This window comes from Saccopteryx leptura, chromosome 1, assembly GCF_036850995.1.
Source record: "Saccopteryx leptura isolate mSacLep1 chromosome 1, mSacLep1_pri_phased_curated, whole genome shotgun sequence".
NCBI classification, from domain to species: domain Eukaryota; kingdom Metazoa; phylum Chordata; class Mammalia; order Chiroptera; family Emballonuridae; genus Saccopteryx; species Saccopteryx leptura.
This window is the reverse complement of record NC_089503.1, coordinates 269,166,888-269,191,482: the sequence shown is the minus strand read 5'-3', so window position 1 is coordinate 269,191,482 and position 24,595 is coordinate 269,166,888. Positions and strand designations below refer to the sequence as shown.

Below are 24,595 nucleotides of genomic sequence, written 5' to 3'. Positions count from 1 at the left end.
AGAGGAAGAGGAATTTGGGGAGCACACAGAAAGGAGAGTGAGAACAAGAGGCATTGGATGGATTGACTTCATGTAGCTGGAGGCAGACAGAGTCGGAGCAAGGCCAGGGAGAAGGCAGCCACGTGGGGAAAGAGAGACCATGTGGCCTACAAGGAGGGAGTCAGGTTCTCCCTGCGAGCTGGCCTGGGGGTGACCAGTGTCCTGGCAGGGAGGAAAGGGAAGGATGTGCTAAGCAGAAGGATGTGCTGTCCTGAGGGCAGTAAGTCACCGAGCAGTATGCTTGGGAAATGGCCAGAAGCTCTGAAGTGGGGCCATGGAGTCAATAGAGCAGGACACGGGGCTGTTGGGTAAGTTGCAGCAAGCAGAAGAAAGCCCACAGAAGTCTGGGTAACTTAGTTTCCCTTTAGGTACTTTTTGGAAACAAAGATCATGAGGGGGTGGATTCGTGAGGACAGGAAAAAAACGTGAGGACTGTGGTGAGGCCACAGCCAAGGCTCTGGTGTCTGCACTACCAGGTTTCTTTTAGGTTTAACTTTGTTATAGTTACTGAATATAGATCACTGTAGAGTCAAACTCTACTATCTGGTTTCATTGAGGTTACCACAGGGACGTCACATGTAAAGATCTGGTGAATTTCCATTCTTTAAAACAAGCTTGGAATCATTCCCTAAAAACAGACAGTCCTCATTTCTGTCTCAGACTTTGAGACATGCTGAAAAATGCAGACCCAGCTGGGCCCACCTAGAGGAGGGGAGCGTCTCTCACAGCTCTCCTGTGGCTGCCTCCCAGGGCCAGGGGCCAGCGCTCTGCTGCCACAGACACCACACAGACTTTCCCTGTGAGCTTGCTTGCCTCTGCACTGTCTCCGGGCTCTCTCGGATGCCATCCCACAGCAAGCTGCCCCTGTGAGGGCACAGAGTTCCCCTCATCTTGTCCTTCGGTTATGTGTCCCACTTTTCTCTTTCAGAGGGCCGCTGCCAAGGTGACAAGTCCATGTTCTGTAGGATGGAAGTCTTGTCTCGCTACTGCTCCATGCCCGACTACAACAAGCTGTGCTGCAAGTCCTGCAGCCTTCACAACAACCTCACCCATGTGGATGACAGAGCAAAGCCGCCGCCACCTGGGAAACACAACGACATTGAGGAGCTCGTGCCTACCCGCCCGGTCCCCACTCCAGTCATGGGACTGCAGCCTCCGCTGGGCACGCCCTTGGAGGTGCCTCTCAATGCCTCCGGCACCAATGTCACGAAGGACCACCCGGAAACCAATGCTGTTGATGTGCCCTACAAAATCAGTGGCCTGGACAACGAAGTCCAGCCACCCAACCTAATCCCACACCGGCCGAGCCCGTACGAGAAGACCAGGAACCGAAGGATCCAGGAGCTCATGGACGAGATGAGGAAGAAGGAGATGCTCAGATAGGTCTAATAAAACGGAGAGGTAGCATCGATAGCTTTTTTTTTTTTCTTGCTTATAAAGATATTCCATGGGCTGGCAAACCCTGTGCTGTGCAGATGAGGGCAGAATTCCTGAGTCCAAAAAGTCTCAAGGGAACGTGGGGGTGGGGGGGGCATAATAAATATATCTGCGCACACGCGTATGGTGGTGAGCATGTAACTACAGGAGTGCACGTGGTTGCCCACCCAGAATGCTCTCAGTCCTGCGCTGGGGCAGCTGGGGGCTAGATAGGAATGTGGTGGTTCTAGAGACTTTGTCAGTGCAGAGCGGGGATGGGGGGAGGCGGAAGGACTAACTCAGAGAGAGAGAAAACATTTGCCTCAAGTTTCTGAGCAGTAAGTGGAGCTTTTCCTTCCCTTGGTGGTAGCACCCTTTCTGGAAACACAGGAGTTTCCTTCTAATCCCCAGGCCTGGACACAAGCCCCATCGGGCCTCTCAGGAGAAGCAGGAATTATTTACTAACTAACCAGTCACTGAGATGACCACAGTGAGGTGGACACTGTGAACTCCAGTGCCTTCAATGGCCAGACAGGTGGCGAGGACGAGTGTGGCGAGCGGGGGGACTGGAGCCAACCGGGGAGCCTCTGACTTGGTCAGCACCAGCAGCACCACCTCTGGTGCTGGGCCTTGCAGCAGATAGCGTGCTTTTTCACTAGAAGGCTAGATTTGTGTGTGAAAATTCTCTTTAAAGGTCAGCTCAAAATATTTTAAGGAGGTCTGGGGGCCACTACGCTGCAGCCCCTGGTCCCCAGGCTTGCCAGTGAAGGACTGAGGGGAAGCCATGTGACCCACAAGGTGCTCAGCATGCCCAGGAGTGTCTCAGGCATGAGGCTGCCTAGGCCTTTGTAGATCTAAACCAGTCACATTTCCCACGGGAGGAGTAGTGGGGTGCGTTCCCGGTCTCTCTCCTTTCCAGAAACCCTGGCCCTTGCGTGTGGCCTCTGACTGGCCAGGCCGCATCCCTGCAGCTCCCCAGAAAGGCTCTCTCCTGTCCCACTTGTGTGGGAAGGATGAGAGGCACAGGTGGTGCTGGAAAGTTCCATGAGTGGTCAGGGCCCTGACTCTCCCAGAGGGGTTATGGTGCTGCCACCACGGATGTCATGACCCAGGGACCTGCGCTCGGGCTCTGAGGGCTTGCAGGTGCTGCTGAAGACCAAGCCCGTTTGTGGCGACAGGCTTACCCTGTGGACCTCCCTAACCCCTAGTCCTGCCTCTTGCCCATCCCTTAGCTGTGTGAGCAGAGAATGCATGGTCTGTCTTCTGCTGGAGGCATTGTGCAGGAGGTGGGCAGCCTGCTGCAGCTTCTGCTCTCTCCAATCTCTCACAACCTCTAGTTTTGGTAGAACGGTGCTTTGTGAGAGAGAGGTAAGAAGGGAGGGTGGGGTGGATGGCAGGACAATGGCTACTTTTACCTCTCCCTGCAGTATTAACACGCAGCTTAAACTTCCCAAAATTATAAGAACTGGGGGCACATTAGCTCCTTAGTCAGGTCACCCTGACACATAATTCTTAGGCTTTTCATAACCAAGAAAGCTCAAAAGCCTTTTTACTCTTGCTGTTCATTGATATTAGAGAACTCTTCCTTATTAGTCCCTGACACATGGACAAGAACACTGAGTCTCAGGGTAACCCATGACGGCTTCTTTATATTGAGTTTTGAGGTGCTAAGTCTGTCTGAATCTGTGCACACATGTAAGTGGGTCTGTGTGTGTATAGTCTGAGGGACAAAGGACGGGCATAGGACACAGCAAGGACCACATCTGGAAAGATGCTTAACTGTCCAACTGGGTGATGCCCAGCCTTCCCAACCCCCGGCACAGCCAGCCCTCCTTCTGCCACCATGTCCCACACATGCTCACACACGTGCTCCAGTATCTAAGCTTGCTGGCTCCTAAGAACTAAACTGGAGAAAACATTTTGAACTTCTCTCATAGTTAGTATCACTTCTTCTTTAGTAAGCTGTGGTATAAAGTACTTTTGCAATCCTGTCGATACAATTAGGAAATGGGTCACTATGCTTTCCCTCATTGGTTGAACCCCTGGAAGCTGGTGTTATTCATGGCCTGAAGGACTGAGCAATTCTTGCTTGGGTCTGTCCTAGAATGTAAAGGAAGTATGGGGTGCTAAACCTGGCCAGAGAGTATTACCCAGTTCATCCAGCCTGGGGGCCTTATTCTCAGATCCCAGCAAAGAAGGGCTGCATATCTTGGAGCTGGAAGTCTTTGGAAGAGAGGCCCTGAGTGGGATTTTGCCAGGGGTACCTGTCTTTTGCTAGAGGGAAAGAGATGTCTCCTGGAGGCTGTAAGCCAGCATGGCCATGCCCCCCACACACACCACTCTCCATACCTTGGACCATATATCCAGAGCTCTCTAGAACTGGACAGTCTCAGCGGTCTCTGTCCAGGAATGCAGTGTTCACCCAGCTCTGAGAAACTGCAAATCTCCTCTGAGTTTGGGACAGTTGGAGAGTAGGCTTAGCAGCAGTCCTGAGCTTCCAGAGTCAGTGATCCGTCCATGTGCTTGGTTGGGGCTGCTGCCTCCTAGAGGAGGCCAAACAGGAGTCAGTCCTAGCTGAGGTTCCTAACATCATGTGAGACTCAGATGTTCTCTGTGCATGATTCTAAAACATCAGCGGAGGGGCCGGAGGATCACTTTATGTTTACAGGGAGACTCATGCTAGAGTTTTTGGGACTTGGCTCTCTGGTAATACTCCTTTTGGAAAACCCATGGAATTTCACATATAAGCATTTCATTTGTATTTTAAGGTTTTTTGCTTGTTTGTTTCTCTGGGGTATATAAATGGTGCTCAATAGTAAAGTCTATCAGATGACTGTGTACTCCTGTGTGACAAGTAGCCACCACAAGAATCATCATGGTGCTGAATTCCAATCACATTTTATCTCACCAATCACAGCAAGCAATGCATTTGTTTTCTGTATAGCAAACTTTGGTTCCTTGATTTTATAACTTATTAAAGTCAAAATATCTGTGGTTTTGCACATTGTGCTTGCGTTTGTTTCTTACCTCTATGGCACTTGCCCCCAATTCCCAACTTGAACTGAGCAGGTGGCAGGCAAAAGGTGTGGTGGGAGCAGCAGCAGGCACTGAGCCAGGACCTGTGAAGGGCAAGAGGCACCAGAGGGACCTATCTCTCTCATAGCTGCCCATGGGTTGGCTCTCCAGGTCACATGACCAAGTCCACAGCTCCAAGGAAACCTTTAGCTCAGAGTAGAGATGAGGACTCCCTAGATACCTTCTCCCTGATTCTTTCTCTTTCTTTGCTATAGTTAGGGCTTCCAGAAAAAAAATACTAGATGTTGAGTTAAACTTGAATTCCAGAGAAATAACATACATTTTTTTAGTATAAGTATGTACATTTTTATACTAAAAAGTTTTTTGTCATTTCTGTGTCTACCTTTTGTTCTGAGGTGGGTCTTTTATAGACAGCATATATTATAGGTCTTGTTTTCTCATCCACGCAGCTACCCTATGTCTTTTGATTGGATCATTTAATCCATTTACATTTAAGGTTATTATTGATATGTATTTATTTATTGCCATTTTATTCTTTGAACCTACAATCCTCTTTCTCTTGATTTCTTTTTTCCTTTGCTTTTTTTATGGCAGGCCCTTTAATATTTCTTGCAATACTGGTTTGGTTATAATGAATTCTTTGAGGCTTTTTTTTTTTTTTTTTGTCTAGGAAGGTCTTTATTTCTCCTTTAATTTTAAATGACAGCTTTGTTGGATAGAGTAGTCTTGATTGTAGGTTCTTGTTTACCTTCACTTTGAATATTTCTTGCCAATCCCTGCTGGCCTAAAGTGTTTCTGTTGAGAAGTCAGCTGTCAGACTTATTGGGCTCCTTTGTAGAAAATTAATTGCTTTTCTCTTGCAGCTTTTAGTATTCTTTTGATCTCTTATCTTTGGCATTTTAATTATGATGTATCTTGGTGTAGGCTTCCTTGGGTTCATCTTAATGGGACTCTCTGTGCTTCTTGAATTTGTGTGACTTTTTCCTTCATCAATTTAAGGAAGTTTTCAATGATGATGTCTTCAAACAAGTTCTCTGTCCCTTGTTCTTTCTCTTCTCCTTCAGGAACCCCTATGATGCAGATGTTGTTTCTCTTCATGTTGTCACAGAGGTCTCTTAGAGTTTCATCAGTCTTTCTGAGCCTCTTTTATTTTTGCTGCTCTGCTTCCGTGCCTTCATTTATCTTGTTCTCTAAATCGCTAATTTGATCTTCTGCTTCATCCAGCCGGCTGTTGATTCCTCCTAGTGCAATCTTCATTTCAGATATTATATTTGTCATTTCTGACTGGTTCTTTCTTATGGTTTCAATGTCCTTTTTGATGCTATTTTTTTGTTTAAGTTCTCATTGTGATCATGCATTCTTGCTCTAAGATCCTTGAGCATCCTAATAACCATTATTTTAAACTCTGCAACTGGTATGTTTACTTCCATTTCATTTAGTTCTTTTTCTGGGGATTTCTCTATTGATCACTTGGGTAATATGTTTTTGTCTTCTCATTTTGTCTGTGTATTAGGTAGCTCTGCTCTAACTTTCAAATTTGTTGTGGCATCTTTATTAGGAATATGAGTTCAGTAGTACTAACATCCAGGTCACCTGAGTTCCTTGCTCTAGGAATGCTTTTTGAGAGTTATATTTACCCTCCTGCAGTGTGTGAGTATTGAATACAGTTGGCCCTTTCATGGGTGGGGTTATCCCTTCAGGCTGGCTGGCTCGAAGGGTCAACTTTGATCACGTGTATTAGATGCTGTGCAGTGTCTGTCTTGTTGGGCATATTTATTCTCCACAGTGTCTGGTGCTCCTGGATCTTCCTTTAGGCATGTTGCTTGTATAGCTAACTGAGCTACATTGGTGGTGTCTGCCATCCACTACTGGCTGTGTTGGTTCTGGGACCTCTTGGGTGGAGTTCAGATATGGGTTGGCATTAGTAGTTGCAACCTGCTATGGGCTACCTGTCTGGAGTTACTGCTCTGTTTGCTGTTTGTGTCTGCATTTTCTGTGCCTGAGTAGTGTGGGAGATGCCAATCTGTATATAAAAATCAGCTTCCTCCTGCTTAGAGCTGACAGAAGCTCTGTAAAAAGACCCAAGCTCTGTAAGATTTGTTTCCACTTTTCAGCTGCTCCACCTACTTTTGCAGCTGCCTGGTCTTCCCACAGGGTCTTCTGTATAAAGACTGTAGTGTGGGCTCAGACTGGCCTCACCCCTCCTTTACAGGTTTCAAGCTTGGTGGAATAGGGCAGCTGAAGTTGGGAATACAATGTTAGTTGGACCCCTTACTTCAGGGGTCTCTTGATCAGGAGCTCAGTATGGGTAAAGTGACCTCTACTCCAGAGCTTAATCCTTCAGACACTTCTGGATACTCCAATTCTATTTCTCCCCAGTGAGGTGAGCAGCAGATTCAAGTTGAGTGGGACCAACAATCAACTCTGCAGAAGTTCTTCCAGCTGGGGAGCCCCTGGTCTCAGGGCAGAAGACCAATAGAGTCCTCCCCTGGGGCTGACTGTGCACCCTCAGAATGTGGCTAAGCCCCTCAACCTGTCCCAATAATAGGCTTGAGGGAAACCATACTTTGAAAGCCCATGCTCCAAGATTCTCTCCCTTCCTCCTGTGGAACCTAGCCTGGGAAGTGGGGGGACACAGGATATCTGGGACCTGGGCTGGCTGGCTGTGAAGCTCCACCCTTCCAATGTGCAGGTGAGCCACTGTGCAGGTATTAACCACAGGAAGCAGAACTTGTCTCAGCTGGGCCTAGTGTCTGACAAGGCCTCCCTTCAGACACACCACAAGTAAGGGTCATTGGGTCCTGCTCCAATGCTCTCCACAGCTGGCCACTGTGCCAGCCCTGGGCTTCCCTGGAGGAAACCTGGCAAAGACCAGTGGAGGACACTGCCCATGGCTGGCCCTCAGCAATCTTCTGGCTACTCTATTTCCTTTGCCTCTGCATATAAATTTTAAAATCATCTTGTCTATATCTACAAAAAATAATCCTACTAAAATTTTTATTGGAATTGTGTTAAATATGTAGATTAAATTGGTGAGAACTGACATCTTAAATCTATTGTCTTCTAACCCATAAATATGGTATATCTCTCAATTTATTTAGGTCTTCTTTGATGTCATTCATCAACATTTTGTCATTTTCAGCACAGAGATTCTGCATGTTTGCTAGATTTAAATCTATAAATTTTCTTTTTTTTTTCCATTTCAGTTATTGCAAATGAAGCATCACATTTAAATTCATTTTATAAGTGTTCATTGCAAGTACACAGGTTAATTTTTGCACATTATCCTAATACCTGTGACCTTACTCAACTCATTAGTTCTAAAAGGATTTTTGCTGACCCATTGGAATTTCCTAAGTGGACAATCATGTCATCTTTGAATACACACCATTTTATTTCTTGCTTTATAAACTGAAAGCTTTTGTGCCTTTTTATTTTTTGCATGAGTGCATTAGCAAATATTGAATACTTCCAGTAAAAGATTGGATAGGTGTGTTCAGAGTACACATATCATGACTTATTCCAGATCTTAACATCATTCAGTTGATCACCATTAAGCATTACATTTAGTTGTGTTTATTGACAGATGCCCTTTATTAGGTTAATTTCTGTTTTATATCTAATTATTTGAGTTTTCATTATGAATATTTAATTTTTTATTATTAAATTTAATGAAATGACATTGATAAATCAGGGTACAAATGTTGAGAGAAAACATCTCCAGATTATTTTGACATTTGATTGTGCTGTATACCCCTCCCCCAAAGTCAAATTGTCTTCTGTCACCTTCTATCTGGTTTTTTTTGTGCCTCTCCCCTCTCCCACCCCCTCCCTCCTTCCTCGACCCATCCCCCACCCCCCCACCCCAGTTGCCATCACATTCTTGTTCATGTCTCTGACTCTCATTTTTATGTCCCATTTATGTATGAATTCACATAGTTCTTAGTTTTTTCTGATTTACTTATTTCACTCCGTATAATGATATCAAGGTCCATCCATGTTATTGTAAATGATCCAATGTCATCATTTCTTACAGCTGAGTACTATTCCATAGTATATATATACCAAAGCATTTTAATCCACTCGTCCTCTGACGGACACTTGGGCTGTTTCCAGATCTTCGCTATTGTGAACAATGCTGCCACAAACATGGGGGTGCATTTCTCCTTTTGGAACTGTTCTATGGTGTTCTTGGGGTATATTCCTAGAAGTGGGATAGCTGGGTCAAAACGCAGTTCGATTTTCAAATTCTTGAGGAATCTCCATACTGTTTTCCACAGTGGCTGCACCAGTCTGCATTTCCACCAGCAGTGCAGGAGGGTTCCCTTTTCTCCACATCCTCGCCAGCACTTATTCTGTGTTGTTTTGTTGATGAGCGCCATTCTGACTGGTGTGAGGTGGTATCTCATTTGGTTTAAATTTGCATTTCTCTAATGATTAGTGATATTGAGCATTTTTTCATATGCCTATTGGCCATCTGTATGTCCTCTTTCGAGAAGTGTCTATTCATTTCTTTTGCTCATTTTATGATTGGATTGTTTGTCTTCCTGGTGTTGAGATTTACAAGTTCTTTATAAATTTTGGTTATTAACCCCTTATCAGACGTATTGTCAAATATGTTCTGCCATTGTGCAGTTTGTCTTTTTATTCTGTTCTTCTTGTCTTTAGCTGTGCAAAAGCTTTTTAGTTTGATATAGCCCCATTTGTTTATCCTGTCTTTTATTTCACTTGCCCGTGGAGATAAATCAGCAAATATATTGCTGCGAGAGATGTCCGAGAGCTTACTGCCTATGTTTTCTTCTAAGATGCTTATGGTTTCATGGCCTACATTTAAGTCTTTTATCCATTTTGAGTCTATTTTTGTGAGTGGTGTAAGCTGGTGATCTAGTTTCATTTTTTTGCAGGTAGCTGTCCAATTTTCCCAACACCATTAGTTAAAGAGGCTGTCTTTACTCCATTGTATTTCCTTACCTCCTTGGTAAATATCAGTTGTCCATAGAGCTGTGGGTTTATTTCTGGGTTCTCTGTTCTGTTCCATTGATCTATATGCCTGTTCTTATGCCAGTACAAGGCTGTTTTGAGTACAATGGCCTTGTAGTATAACTTGATATCAGGAAGTGTGATACCTCCCACTTTATTCATCTTTTTTAAGATTGCTGAGGCTATTCGTGTTCTTTATTTGTTCCATATAAATTTTTGGAATATGTGATCTATATCTTTGAAGTATGTCATTGGTATTTTAATTGGTATTGCATTGAATTTATAGATTGCTTTGGGTAATATAGACATTTTAATGATGTTTATTTTTCCTAACCATGAGCACGGTATATGCTTCCATTTGTTTGTATCTTCCTTGATTTCTTTTATCAATGCTTAGTAATTTTCCGAGTACAAGTCTTTAGTCTCCTTGGTTAAGTTTACTCCTAGGTACTTTATTTTTTTGGTTGTAATAGTGAAGGGGATTGTTTCCTTAATTTCTCTTTCTGACTGTTCATTGTTGGCATATAAAAATGCCTCTGATTTCTGAGTATTGATTTTATATCCTGCCACTTTGCTGAATTCATTTATCAGGTCCAGTAGTTTTTTGACTGAGACTTTAGGGTTTGTTATATACAATATCATATCATCTGCAAATAATGATAGTTTTACTTCTTCTTTTCCAACTTGAATGCCTTTTATTTCTTCTTCTTGTCTGATTGCTGTGGCGAGGACTTCCAGGACTATGTTAAATAAGAGTGGTGAGAGGAGTGACGTCACAGAAATGGCGCTATGAGCAGCACGTCCGACAGATCTCCCCAAAATCTCAACAAATTTATCAACTAGAAACAGAAAAATTTATCCTCGGAGCATTCCGGAGTTCCACATACACTGAAAGCGAAAGGACTATTATCACTTGAATCTGAGAGACGGGTCAGAGCTGAGGGTGTGGAGGAAGCTAACTAATGCACTGACGTTCATTCAAGCCAAGGAGGGTGTACGCCTGTGGTGAGTCAACCCACGCGTGCAACTGCCCGCCCACACTCGGGGAGGAACAGCTTGAGCGCTGCGAGCAGCCCCCGGCATGCTGTGAGAAACCGCATGCCCGCCCTGTGCCGCGGTCCGGTAGCAGAGCGAGCTCCCTTGCACTGCGAGCGTCCCCAGCGGCCCGCGCACTGCGAGTGAGAGTCCCCAGCCACCGGCATGCCCAGAGCACCCCATTAGCTCGTGTGCCCTGAACGTCCCACTTGCCCACACGCCCAGAGCACCCCACTCACCCGCACACCCAGAGTGCCCCATTCTCCCGCGCGCCCAGTGCACCCCAGCCGCCAGTGGCAAGGCAAGCGGGAAGGGTGCCAAAGCTATCTTCCCTACTCCAGAGATTCTCTCCGTGGGTGGGGCACCTCACCAAGCCATTCAAGCTAACAATCAAGCGTTGGGGGAGGGGCGCGTGGGCAGCTTGAAATATTATACTTTCTGGAGCACAGCTGCGGATCCAATCACTGAAATTAGCTTAACCCACAAAATCTGCGCACCCACGGGGCTCTAATTGATAAGATCTCTCTCAGTTCAGCGATCCAAGACAAGAGGCGTGATATTTTTTAGTGCCTCTCGCTAAAGGGGGGGGGCAACTTCTGATTGACAGAGCCTTCATATTCAGGGATATACACTAACAAGAGGGACTTGGCAGATGTTAAGATCTATACAGCAAGCAGTGACTAGTGCCTCTTCTTCCCAGCCAAAACAGGCTACAAAGTGTGGAAAGCCTGGGTTGAGTGGTCCAACTGAATGCTAGGTGCTGAATAGTCACCTTGACAACAATTGACTCCCAGCCCCACCTGATTATGCTGGAGGCTCTGACTGCCAGAGCCTTACTCAAAGCTTTGCACTGAGTGGGGATAGAGTGGGGATTTCCCAGTTCTTTGAGCCTCTTACTCCCCAGGCAGAAGCAGTGCCAGCCTCATAGCTGGATCACCAGGCTGCTAATTCAGGAAGGGGAGACTAGGAGAGAGACTCCGGGAAAGCAAACTCTCTTATTGTTGGACCCTGCAAACGCCAACAAGCCTTGACTACCAACGAGACTAAAGCCAATTAATTATATGACATTGCCATAGAATCCCATCAACTGCAAATCCCTACCTAAGCGTGACACAGGGGCAGAGCCTGGGGTACAGAGTCACCGACCAGGAATAGGGAGAGAAAAGAAAAAGGAAGAAGTTAACCTCTCAAAATCAAGAAAAATCCACAGACTTTATAACTTGTTCCACTATTTTTTCGTTGTTGTTGTTTGTATCTTCTATCTTATTGCCTTTATTATTATTATTTCTATTTCCTCCACCCCGGTCCTTTTATTCTCTGCCCATCTTATGCTTCCCTTTTCTTGAACTACACTACCCATGAGTGTTATATTTTATTTCTTTTCTTCATCCTTACCCTCCTTTAGGGTTACACTCCAAAACCCTTAACTCTCACTCTCTCCCCTTTTGTTTTTTTTTTCTTTTCCTTTTCTTCTTCCTTCGTTTTTCTTTTTCTTATTTTTTACTTTCTATTCATTTCTTCTTTTCTCCCTTTACTTTTCCTCCCATTCAATCCTCAATCACAAACAAATTATTTAATTTGGGACTCAAGTTGTTGTTTTTTTTGGGGGGGGGTTTGCTTTTGTTTTTGGTTTTCTTTTGTTTGTTTGTTTTTGTGGCATTTTGGGAACTTTTTACTTTGCTTTTTAACTCATTAGCATTCCTCCCAACCCAAGGTCTCCATTGTATTTAGTCTTTGCTCCACTTAATACAACAGATTTTTACTTATTATTTTTATTTTTTTGCTTCTTTAATTATTATTTTTTCTCCTTTTTTCTGTTTCCCTCTTATCCCTCTCATTATATCTCTTAGCCGACCATCACTTACAAACAAATCATTTTATACTTGTCTAAGATTTTTTCCTTTTTGTTGCATTTGGTAGGTCCCTACTCCCTTTTTTGCCCCTTGAACTCTTCACCCCAAATCAGGCCCTCCATTATAGGCAGTTTTTGTTCCATTTAGCATAATATAATTCACAGATCATCACGATATTTCCCTAAGGAGGGGAGAGGAGGGGAAGAGAAGAAAGAAAAAAGGGGGAAATAATAAATTATTACTTTTTTTGTGTGGGGGGGGTGTTTTTTTTCCTTTTTTTTTTTTTACTTTTTATTCTTTATTAATTCTAATTAGTGCTATCAACAAGACCACCCTCAGATGCCAATAAGAAAAAGGAAATAGAATATTATGGATACAAAAGATAGAGAGGTAACACAAATAGATGTGGAAAAATCTATGGAGAAAAGAATTAACATATTGGAAACCTTGGAGCTAAATGACAGAGAATTCAAGATAGAAATCCTAAAAATACTCAGAGATATACAAGAAAACACAGAAAGGCAATTTAGGGAGCTCAGAAAACAACTCAATGATCACAAAGAATATATTACCAAGGAAATTGAAACTATAAAAACAAATCAAACAGAAATGAAAAACTCAATTCATGAGCTGAAAAACGAGGTAACAAGCTTAGCTAATAGAACAGCCCAGATAGAAGATAGTATTAGTGACATAGAAGACAAGCAACTTAAGGCACAACAGAGAGAAGAAGAAAGAGACTCAAAAATAATAAAAAATGAGAAAGCCCTACAGGAATTGTCTGACTCCATCAGAAAGAGCAACATAAGAATAATAGGTATATCACAGGGAGAAGAGAAAGAAAATGGGATGGAGAATATACTCAAACAAATAATAGACGAGAACTTCCCAAGCCTGTGGAAAGAACTAAAGCCTCAAATTCAAGAAGCAAACAGAACACCGAGTTTTCTTAACCCCAATAAACCCACTCCACGGCACATCATAATGAAGATGACACAAACCAATGACAAAGAAAAAATTCTCAAGGCAGCCAGGGAAAAGAAGAGTACAACATATAAAGGAAGGCCTATTAGATTATCATCAGATTTCTCAGCAGAAACTCTACAAGGTAGAAGAGAGTGGACCCCAATATTTAAAGCCCTGAAAGAGAGGAAATTTCAGCCAAGAATACTATACCCATCAAAACTATCCTTCAAGTACGAAGGAGATATAAAAACATTCACAAATACAGAAAAGATGAGAGAATCTATCATTAGAAAGCCCCCACTCCAGGAAATACTAAAGGGGGTTTTCCAACCAGATTCAAAGAACAAAACAAAACAAGACCACAAGTAACAGCTCCACCAAGAACACAATAAAACCAAATTTATACTGTGACAACAAAAGAAAAAAAGGGGGGAAAAGATGGAGATTAACAGTAGTAAAGGATGATGAAGCACAGAAATACTCATAAGATAGGGTACTACAATGAATATGGTAGGTACCCTTTTCATTACTTAATGGTAACCACCCTTGAAAAAACCACCACAAAAACACTTGACTTAAAAAAGGTAGCAACAGAGAAAAGAAGTATGGAATACAAACAAACAAAAACAAATGATAGAAAAACAAAAGACAAGAATCAAACAAGATACAAAACTAACAGAAAGCAATTTATAAAATGGCAATAGGGAACCCACAAGTGTCAATAATTACACTAAATGTAAATGGATTAAACTCACCAATAAAAAAATACAGAGTAGCAGAATAGATTAAAAAAGAAAATCCAACTGTATGCTGCCTACAAGAAACACATCTAAGCAACAAGGATAAAAACAAATTCAAAGTGAAAGGCTGGAAAACAATACTCCAAGCAAACAACACCCAAAAAAAAGCAGGTGTAGCAATACTCATATCAAATAATGCTGACTACAAGACAGAAAAAGTACTCAGAGACAAAAATGGTCATTTCATAATGATTAAGGGGACACTGAATTAAGAAGACATAACAATCCTTAATATATATGCACCAAACCAAGGAGCACCAAAATATATAAGACAGCTACTTATTGACCTTAAAACAAAAACTGACAAAAATACAATCAGACTTGGAGACCTCAATACACCGCTGATGGCTCTAGATCAGTCATCCAAACAGAGAATCAAAAAAGATATATTGGCCTTAAACGAAATACTAGAACACCTGAATATGATAGACATCTACGGGACACTTCATCCCAAAGCGACAGAGTATACATTTTTCTCCAGTGTACATGGAACATTCTCAAGAATTGACCATATGTTGGGCCACAAAGACAATATCAGCAAATTTAGAAAAATTGAAATTGTACCAAGCATATTCTCTGATCATAAAGCCTTGAAACTAGAATTCAACTGCAAAAAAGAGGGGAAAAAACCCACAAAAATGTGGAAACTAAACAACATACTTCTAAAAAATGAATGGGTCGAAGAAATAAGCGCAGAGATCAAAAGATATATACAGACAAATGAAAATGACAATACGACATATCAGAATCTCTGGGATGCAGGAAAAGCAGTAATAAGAGGAAAGTTCATATCACTTCAGGCCTATATGAACAAACAAGAGAGAGGCCAAGTAAACCACTTAACTTCACACCTTAAGGAACTAGAAAAAGAAGAGCAAAGACAACCCAAAACCAGCCGAAGAAAGGAGATAATAAAAATTAGAGCAGAAATAAAGAACAGAAAAACTATAGAAAAAAATCAATAAAACAAGGAGCTGGTTCTTTGAAAAGATCAACAAAATTGACAAACCCTTGGCAAGACTCACCAAGGAAAAAGGCACAGGACTCAAATAAATAAAATTCAAAATGAAAAAGGAGAAATCACCACAGACATCATAGATATACAAAGAATTATTGTAGAATACTATGAAAAACTATATGCCACTAAATACAACAATCTAGAAGAAATGGATAAATTCCTAGAACAATACAACCTTACTAGACTGAGTCATGAAGAAGCAGAAAGCCTAAACAGACCAATCAGCAGGGAGGAAATAGAAAAAACTATTAAAAACCTCCCCAAAAATAAAAGTCCAGGCCCAGACAGTTATACTAGTGAATTCTATCAAACATTCAAAGAAGACTTGGTTCCTATTTTACTCAAAGTCTTCCAAAAAATTGAAGAAGAAGCAATACTTCCAAACACATTTTATGAGGCCAACATAACCCTCATACCAAAACCTGGCAAGGATGGCACAAAGAAAAAAAACTACAGACCAATATCTCTAATGAACACAGATGCTAAAATACTAAACAAAATACTGGCAAATCGAATACAACAACATATTTAAAAAATAATACATCATGATCAAGTGGGATTCATCCCAGAATCTCAAGGATGGTTCAACATACGTAAAACGGTTAACGTAATACACCATATCAACAAAACAAAGAACAAAAACCACATAATCTTACCAATAGATGCAGAAAAGGCTTTTGATAAAATACAACACAATTTTATGTTTAAGACTCTCAACAAAATGAGTATAGAAGGAAAATATCTCAACATGATAAAGGCCATATATGATAAACCATCAGCCAACATCATATTAAATGGCATAAAACTGAGGACTTTTCACCTCAAATCAGGAACAAGACAGGGTTGTCCACTCTCTCCACTCTTATTTAATGTGGTACTAGAGGTTCTAGCCAGAGCAATCAGACAAGACAAAGAAATAAAAGGCATCCATATCGGAAAAGAAGAAGTAAAGGTATCACTTTTTGCTGATGATATGATCCTATACATCAAAAATCCAAAGGACTCCACAAAAAGATTACTAGAAACAATAAACCAATACAGTAAAGTCGCAGGATACAAAATTAACATACAAAAGTCCATACCTTTCTATATGCCAACAATGAAATATTAGAAAACGAACTCAAAAAAATAATCCCCTTCACGATTGCAACAAAATAAATAAAATACCTAGGAATAAACATAACAAAGAATGTAAAGGACCTATATAACAAAAACTACAAGGCATTGTTAAGAGAAATAGAAAAAGACACAATGAGATGGAAAAATATTCCTTGTTCTTGGATAGGAAGAATAAATATAATTAAAATGGCCATATTACCCAAAGCAATATATAAATTTAATGCAATTCCCATCAAAATTCCTATGACATTTTTTAAAGAAATGGAACAAAAAATCATCAGATTTATATGGAACTATAAAAAACCCCGAATAGCCAAAGCAATCCTAAGGAAAAAGAATGAAGTTGCGGGCATTATAATACCTGACTTTAAACTATATTATAGGGCCATGATAATCAAAACAGCATAGTATTGGCAGAAAAATAGACACCCAGACCAATGGAACAGAATAGAAAGCCCAGAAATAAAACCACATATATATAGTCAAATAATCTTTGATAAAGGGGCCAACAACACACAATGGAGAAAAGAAAGCCTCTTCAACAAATGGTGTTGGGAAAACTGGAAAGCCACATGCAAAAGAATGAAACTCGACTACAGCCTGTCCCCGTGTATTAAAATTAATTCAAAATGGATCAAAGACCTAAATATAAGACCTGAAACAATTAAGTACATAGAAGAAGACATAGGTACTAAACTCATGGACCTGGGTTTTAAAGAACATTTTATGAACTTGACTCCAATGGCAAGAGAAGTGAAGGCAAAGATAAATGAATGGGACTACATCAAAATAAAAAGTTTTTGCTCAGCAAGAGAAACTGATATCAAAATAAACAGACAGCCAACCAAATGGGAAATGTTATTTTCAAACAACAGCTCAGATAAGGGCCTAATATCCAAATTTTACAAAGAACTCATAAAACTCAACAACAAACAAACAAATAATCCAATAAAAAAATGGGAAGAGGACATGAACAGACACTTCTCCCAGGAAGAAATACAAATGGCCAACAGATATATGAAAAGATGCTCAGCTTCATTAGTTATTAGAGAAATGCAAATCAAAACTACAATGAGATACCACCTTACCCCTGTTAGATTAGCTATTATCAACAAGACGGGTAATAGCAAATGTTGGAGAGGCTGCGGAGAAAAGGGAACTCTCATCCACTATTGGTGGGACTGTAAAGCAGTACAACCATTATGGAGGAATGTATGGTGGTTCCTCAAAAAACTGAAAATAGAACTACCTTATGACCCAGCAATCCCTCTACTGGGTATATACCCCAAAACCTCAGAAACATTGATACATAAAGACACATGTAGCCCCATGTTCATTGCAGCACTGTTCACAGTGGCCAAGACATGGAAACAACCAAAAAGCCCTTCAATAGAAGACTGAATAAAGAAGATGTGGCACATATACACTATGGAATACTACTCAGCCATAAGAAATGATGATATCAGATCATTTACAGAAAAATGGTGGGATCTTGATAACATTATACGGAGTGAAATAAGTAAATCAGAAAAAAACAAGAACTACATGATTCCATACATTGGTGGAACATAAAAACGAGACTAAGAGACATGGACAAGAGTGTGGTGGTTACCAGGGGTGGGGGGAGGGAGGACGCAGGAGGGAAGGAGGGAGAGAGTTAGGGGGAGGGGGAGGGGCACAGAGAAAACTAGATAGAGGGTGACGGAGGACAATCTGACTCTGGGCGAGGGGTATGCAACATAATTTAATGACAAGATAACCTAGACATGTTTTCTTTGAATATATGTACCCTGATTTATTAATGTCATCCCATTAACATTAATAAAAATTTATTTAAAAAAAATAAGAGTGGTGAAAGGGGGCACCCCTGCCTTGTTCCTGATCTTAAGGGTATTGCTTTTAATTTTTGTCCATTGAGTATGATGTTGGCTGTGGGTTTTTCATAGATGGCTTTTATCATGTTGAGGTATGTTCCCTGTATTCCCGCTTTGCTGAGAGTTTTGATCATGAATGGGTGCTGGATTTTATCAAATGCTTTTTCTGCATCTATTGAAATTATCATATAGTTTTTCTCCTTCTTTTTGTTTATGTGATGAATCACATTGATTGATTTGCAAATGTTGTACCAGCCTTCCCTCCCCAGAATAAATCCCACTTGATCATGGTGTATGATTTTTCCCATATATTGTTGGATCCGGTTTGCTAATATTTTGTTGAGGATTTTAGCATCTATATTCATCAGGGATATTGGCCTATAATTTTCTTTCTTTGTGTTGTCTTTGCCTGATTTTGGAATCAGAATTATGCTTGCCTCATAAAAGGAGCTTGGAAGTCTTCCTTCCTCTTGAATTTTTTGAAATAGTTTGAGAAGAATAAGAGTTAGTTCTTTGAATATTTGGTAGAATTCAGTTGTGAAGCCATCAGGTCCCGGACTTTTCTTTGTTTTTTGTTGTGGGAGTTATTTGATAACTGTTTCGATCTCATTTGGTGCAATCGGTCTGTTTAGGTTTTCTGATTCTTCCAGATTGGTTTTTGGTAGATTATATGTTTCAAGGAATTTGTCCATTTCATCTAGGTTGTCTAGTTTTTTGGCATACAGTTCTTCATAGTATTTTCTTACAATATTTTGATTTTCTGTTGTGTCAGTTGTTATTTCTAGACTCTCATTTCTAATTTTATTTATTTGAGTCCTCTCTCTCTTTTTCTTCGTGATTCTAGTTAAAGGTTCATCAATCTTGTTTACCTTTTCAAAGAACCAGCTCCTAGTTTCATTGATCCTCTGTATTGTTTCTTTAGCCTCTATGTCATTTATTTCTGCTCTGATCTTTATTATTTCCTTCCTTCTACTACATTTGGGCTTTACTTGCTGTTTTTTTTTCTAGTTCTTTTAGATGCAGGGTTAAGTTGTTTATTTGAGCTTTTTCTAGCTTCTTAAAGTGTGCCTATAGTGTTATGAACTTCCCTCTCAGTACTGCTTTTGCTGTGTCCCATAAATTTTGAGTTGTTGTATGCTCATTGTCATTCATTTCTAGGATTTTTTTTATTTCTTCTTTAATCTCATTTTTAATCCATTTGTTATTTAACAACCTGCTATTTAGTTTTCATGTATTTGAGAATTTTTGAGCTTTTCTGTTGTGGTTCATTTCTAGTTTCATGCCGTTGTGATTGGAGAAAGTGTTTGATTTGAATTCAATCTTCTTAAATTTGTTGAGACCACTTTTGTGCCCTAACATGTGGTCTATCCTAGAGAATGTACCATGAGCACTTGAAAAGAATGTATATTCTGCTGCTTTAGGGTGAAAGGTTCTGAAGATATCTATTTAATTGAGTTGATCTAGTGTGTCTAATAAGTCTGCTGTTTCTTTGTTAATTTTCTTTCTTGAGGATCTATCTAGTGATGTTAGTGGGGTATTGAAATCCCCTACTATTATAGTATTGCTGTTGATCTCACCTTTTAAATCCATCAAAGTCTGCTTTATATATTTAGGTGCTCCTATATCAGGTGCATAGATATTTATAATAGTTATATCTTCCTGTTGGATTACTCCCTTTATCATTATGTAGTGGCCTTCTTTATCTCTTACTATAGCCTTTGTTTTAAAGTCCAATTTGTCTGATATAAGTATTGCTACCCCAGCTTTTTTTTCATTTCCATTTGCATGAAATGTTTTTTTCCATCCTTTTACCTTCAATCTATGTGTATCTTTTGTTCTAAGGTGTGTCTCTTGTAGACAGCATATGTATGGATCCTGTTTTCTTATCCACGCAGCTACCCTATGTCTTTAGATTGGATCATTTAATCCATTTACATTTAAGGTTATTATTGATATGTAGTTGTTTATTGCCATTTTATTCTTTAAAGCTGTATTCCTTTTTTGCTATATTCTTTTCCCACTTTGATCTGTTTACAACAGGCCCCTTAACATTTCCTGCAGCATTGGTTTGGTTGTAATGAATTCCTTGAGTTGTTTTTTGTCTGGGAAGCTTTTTATTTCTCCTTCGATTTTAAATGACAGCCTTGCTGGATAAAGTAGTCTTGGTTGTAGGTTCTTGTTCTGCATTAATTTGAATATTTTTTGCCATTCCTTTCTGGCCTCAAGTGTTTCTGTTGAGAAGTCAGATGTCATCCTTATGGGGGCTCCTTTGTAGGTGATAGCTTTTTTTTCTCTTGCAGCTTTTAATATTTTCTCTTTATCGCTTAGCTTTGGTATTTTAATTATAATGTGTTTTGATGTAGGTTTCTTTGGGTTTCTCTTTAATGGAGTCCTCTGTGCTTCTTGAACTTGTGAGAGTTTCTCCTGCATTAATTTAGGGAAGTTTTCAGCTATGATATGATTGAACAAAGTCTCTATCCCTTGTTCTTTTTCTTCTTCTTCAGGAACCCCTATGATGCGGATGTTATTTCTCTTCATGTTGTCACAGAGCTCTCTAAGAGTTTCCTCAGACTTTTTGAGTCTCTTTTCTTTTTACTTCTCTGCTTTCATGCCTTCATTCCAGTTGTCCTCCAACTCGCTGATTCAATCCTCAGCTCTATCTATCCTTTTTTAATTCCTTCCATTGTGGTCTTTATTTCTGATATTGTATTTGTCATCTCTGACTGATTCTTTTTTATACTTGCTATTTCTTTATTTAGGTGTTCATAATGACCATCCATTGTTGTTCTAAGATCCCTAAGCATCCTTACAATCATTATTTTGAACTCTGCATCTGGAAGTTTGATTATTTCCATATCACTCAGTTCATCTCCTGAAGGTGTCTCTTGTGGTTTCACTTGGATTGCACTTTTTTGTCTTCTCATTATGTCTATGTCTGGGTGTTTGGCTTATAGAGCTGGTTGAGTCTAGGCTTGGTGTTGTCTGCCTCCAGTTTTCAGTTGTGTTATTTCTAGGTCTTCTTGGGTTGGTATCAGCTATTATTTGTAATCCACTTTTGAATTTGGGCAGCTTTGAAGTCTTGATTTGTTTGTTTTCTTAACAGGTGATAGTCTTGTTTACTGATCTCAGCAGGGGGCTTCCTTAAAACTGTATCCAGGCATGTGGTGGGTATAACCTGAGACTCTGAAGGCCTCTTCCACCAACTAATCTCTCTGGGGGCAGGGTGTTTTCTCAGCTTCAGTAGGGGGAGGTGTATCTCAGATCTCCATGGAGACCTGAGTTACTGCCCCTCCTCCCCACTTCTTGTTTTCAGCTGCGTCTTGTTGCACTGATTGGAGCTGGAAAGATGTCTGGAGATCTCTGATCCGGAGGCAATTCAGTACTGTTTTGTGGGGAAGGATCAGTCCCTCCCCCAACTATGGCCGCCTCCAACACGAATGAGTCAGCTTTTTTTTAGGTCATTTCCTGCATTCCTTAGCCCCTCACAGTCTGTCCCTCTCTCTTTCCTTTCCACTTGGGAGATAAGCTGGTCTTTTCAACACACCTCACTCCCTGGTTGCCAGGCAAGTGGCTATGAGCAGTATTTTCTGCTCTTTTCCCTGGAGTTAGATTTCCTCTGGGCTCTCAGCCTCACCCCCTTCTGTTCCTGTAAGCAGGGGAGATTCAGGCACTCCCTACCAGGTTTGTTGTGCCTTCTTCTTTGTTCCTTGGTTTTTGAGAGCTGTTCTTGTAGTCCAGAGTTGGTTTTTCATGCTGATTTTTCCTAAATTGATTTGTATTCCAGTTTGGTGGTGAGAGCTGGGCGTCTTTGCATCCGCCTACTCTGCTGCCATCTTCAGGTCCTAAACGATCCTTTTTAATGATGAATATTTAATTTTGTCAAATACTTTTCTGCATCAATTTCTTTATTGTTAAATTTGGATATGTATCAATCTATCTTCAAGCTTACTCTTTTCTCCATCATCTATATTTTACTGAGTCCCTCCAGTGATTTTTTGGTAAATTTTGTTATTGTATTTTTCAGTTCTAAAATGTCCATTTGTTTCATTTTTATGCATTATCTATTTTCCTGCTGAGAATTTTGAAGTTTACATTCAAGAATGGTCACACTTTTTGAAATATTGTTGTAATACCTACTTGATAATTCCAACATCTGTTACCTTAGAATAGTGTCTGTTGCCTTTTTCCTTATGAATTATTGACATTTCTCTGATGTTTATATTTTGTGCAATTCTGCACTATATCCTGGATATTTTGAATATGATGAGAGTCTGGGTCCAGATTGGGAATGATTGTAGGATTACATATACAACTATCAAATTACTTTCTTGAGTTTCCTTTTCTCTATCACCATCTTGACACATCCCACTTCTCCAAAGCCAATTCCTTTTCCTGGTCTTCTGGTTAAAAACTCAAGGCTTTAGGTTGCCCTGTCTGCTACATACCTCCTGGAATTTCTACCTCACATCAAAGCAGCAGGAAGATAGTGAGAAGGCAAGAAACAGGGATTCTCCCAACCTTTTGGCCCACAGTTCCTCTGACTAGAGAAAAGGGCTCCCCCTCAGAGGTTTGGATGCCTGCTCAACCACCACTGTCCTCACCATGTGACTATCTGGGAGTGCCATATTGGTCTTCAAATGCTGGTTTTCTTCCCAAATATGCCTGCCACCATTACTTTTCAGGGTCCTCAGACAGCTGCTCCATGCATTTTCTCCAGGGTTTTTAATTTTTATATTGAGTAGAAAAGATAAGATGGAGTGTGCTTACTACATTTAAAGTGGAAGCAGAACCATTGAGCTCTAGATGCATGCCCATGGACTTGACCCCACATTGTTCAAACTGCCTGTGAGAGCAGTGGACTTCAGCTCTCCTGGTATCCACCTGGCTCTACACCCCTTCTCTCCTCATGTCCAACTCTGGTGGGGAGGGGATTGTCATGGGCCTCTTACCCTAAACTATCATCCCTCCAAACACTCAGAAAGATATCCTAGGCTGCTGTGTGTTACAGGAAGAGGCATCTCCTTACTCTTTGGTCAACATCTGCCTGAATGTCCTAATTGATAACCTGGAGAAATTGTGCTCTAAAATATCTGATGGAACACAATGCCTTCAAGAGAATTGGAGTTTCCCTGAGGATTCAACTGGTCAAATCCCTGGGACAATGACTTGGCAAGGCAAGCTGACGGACAGAATAATGAGCATGTTCTGAGGTAACCGAATTAATTTGGTCAATATTTTAACATTTTAAAAGCTAAAATCTCTACAACTGCATTTATAAAAGCTTAGCTTTCACCATCACAAACTCACTGAACTGGATGCTACTGCAGTGCCTACCGACCTCCCAACCCCAGACATCATGCAGCAATAGCTGGATCCAGCAAGACTGCCAGTGTCTCCTGTCAGACTCAGCAGGCATCACTCAAAATTCAAGACTACTACTGTTCTTTGGTCAGCTCACTAGTCTTCCCATTTAAAGTGTTTCTTCAATGTTTCTTTTCATAGTGGAGACCTGGCTAATGTTTCCACAGTGTCTACTATCTCTAATGAAAGTGGAGGTCATCAGTTACATTATTAGGCTTGCAATAGAGACATAACTTGAACTTTCAGATTAAATGTGCATGGTAGAGAATTGTTCATCAGGAATATATACCTAGGCCCATTTAAGATTAATAGCATTTAATATCACAGTGGTTAAAAGACCCCAGGGATAATATAGATTTTAGAACATCAACTCTTGGTATATACAATAATATAGGACAATTGCTGAAATATTCTATAGAGGGATTATGCATGTGGTTAAGATACTAACTATCAAAGCAGGTACAACAAGAGAAAATGGGAAGTTTCGTTTCAGTAAACTTACTTGGCATATGTGTAAGTTTGTTTTGAAATTTTTAATTTATGTACAGTGTTGGACACTGAGAGGATGGTGAGGAGAGAGCAAAATATTTCCATTACTAAGGAACTAGAGATCTTAACTCAGCCTTATGTGAAATGTAGGTTTTAAAGGTGTGTTTCAGAAAACCTTTTACTTAATAGAAATGTCTACCTTTCAAATTAAATGCAAATAAACTAATATTTTTGTTCTTTGTGTTAATCAAAAACTTGTTTACATTAAAATGGATAAAATTAAATGTTAGTGAAAATGTTCAGACACAACAAATATTTTTGTACCCAAAATTATAATGGGAAACATGTACTTAATTCCTTTCAAATGGATGGAATAAGAGGTACAAATTTCCAGTTATAAAACAAGTCACAGGGATGTAATGTGCAGCCTGAAGAATATACTCAATAATATGGTAATAATTTTTTATTGTGTCAGATGGTTTATCAGACTTATTGCAGTGATCACTTCATTAGGTAAATAAATTTTGAAAAACCATTGCACACCTGAAACATTTAGTATTGTATATTAACTATATCTTTATAAAATTTAAAAAATAAAAAAATAAAGTG

General features: G+C 40.4%; 1 protein-coding gene across 2 annotated transcripts in view; it reads left to right on the top strand.

Moving 5' to 3' along the window:
• ADAMTS2 (ADAM metallopeptidase with thrombospondin type 1 motif 2) overlaps nt 1-4,423 on the top strand; it is a 220,750-nt gene extending 216,327 nt beyond the window's left edge. For both annotated transcript variants that reach the window (XM_066352718.1, XM_066352712.1), the window contains exon 22: nt 968-4,423. In XM_066352718.1, coding sequence (XP_066208815.1) covers nt 968-1,422 — 455 coding nt within the window. In that variant the 3' untranslated portion in view covers nt 1,423-4,423. The remainder of the gene's footprint in view (nt 1-967) is intronic.
• The last annotated feature ends 20,172 nt before the right edge of the window (nt 4,424-24,595 follow it).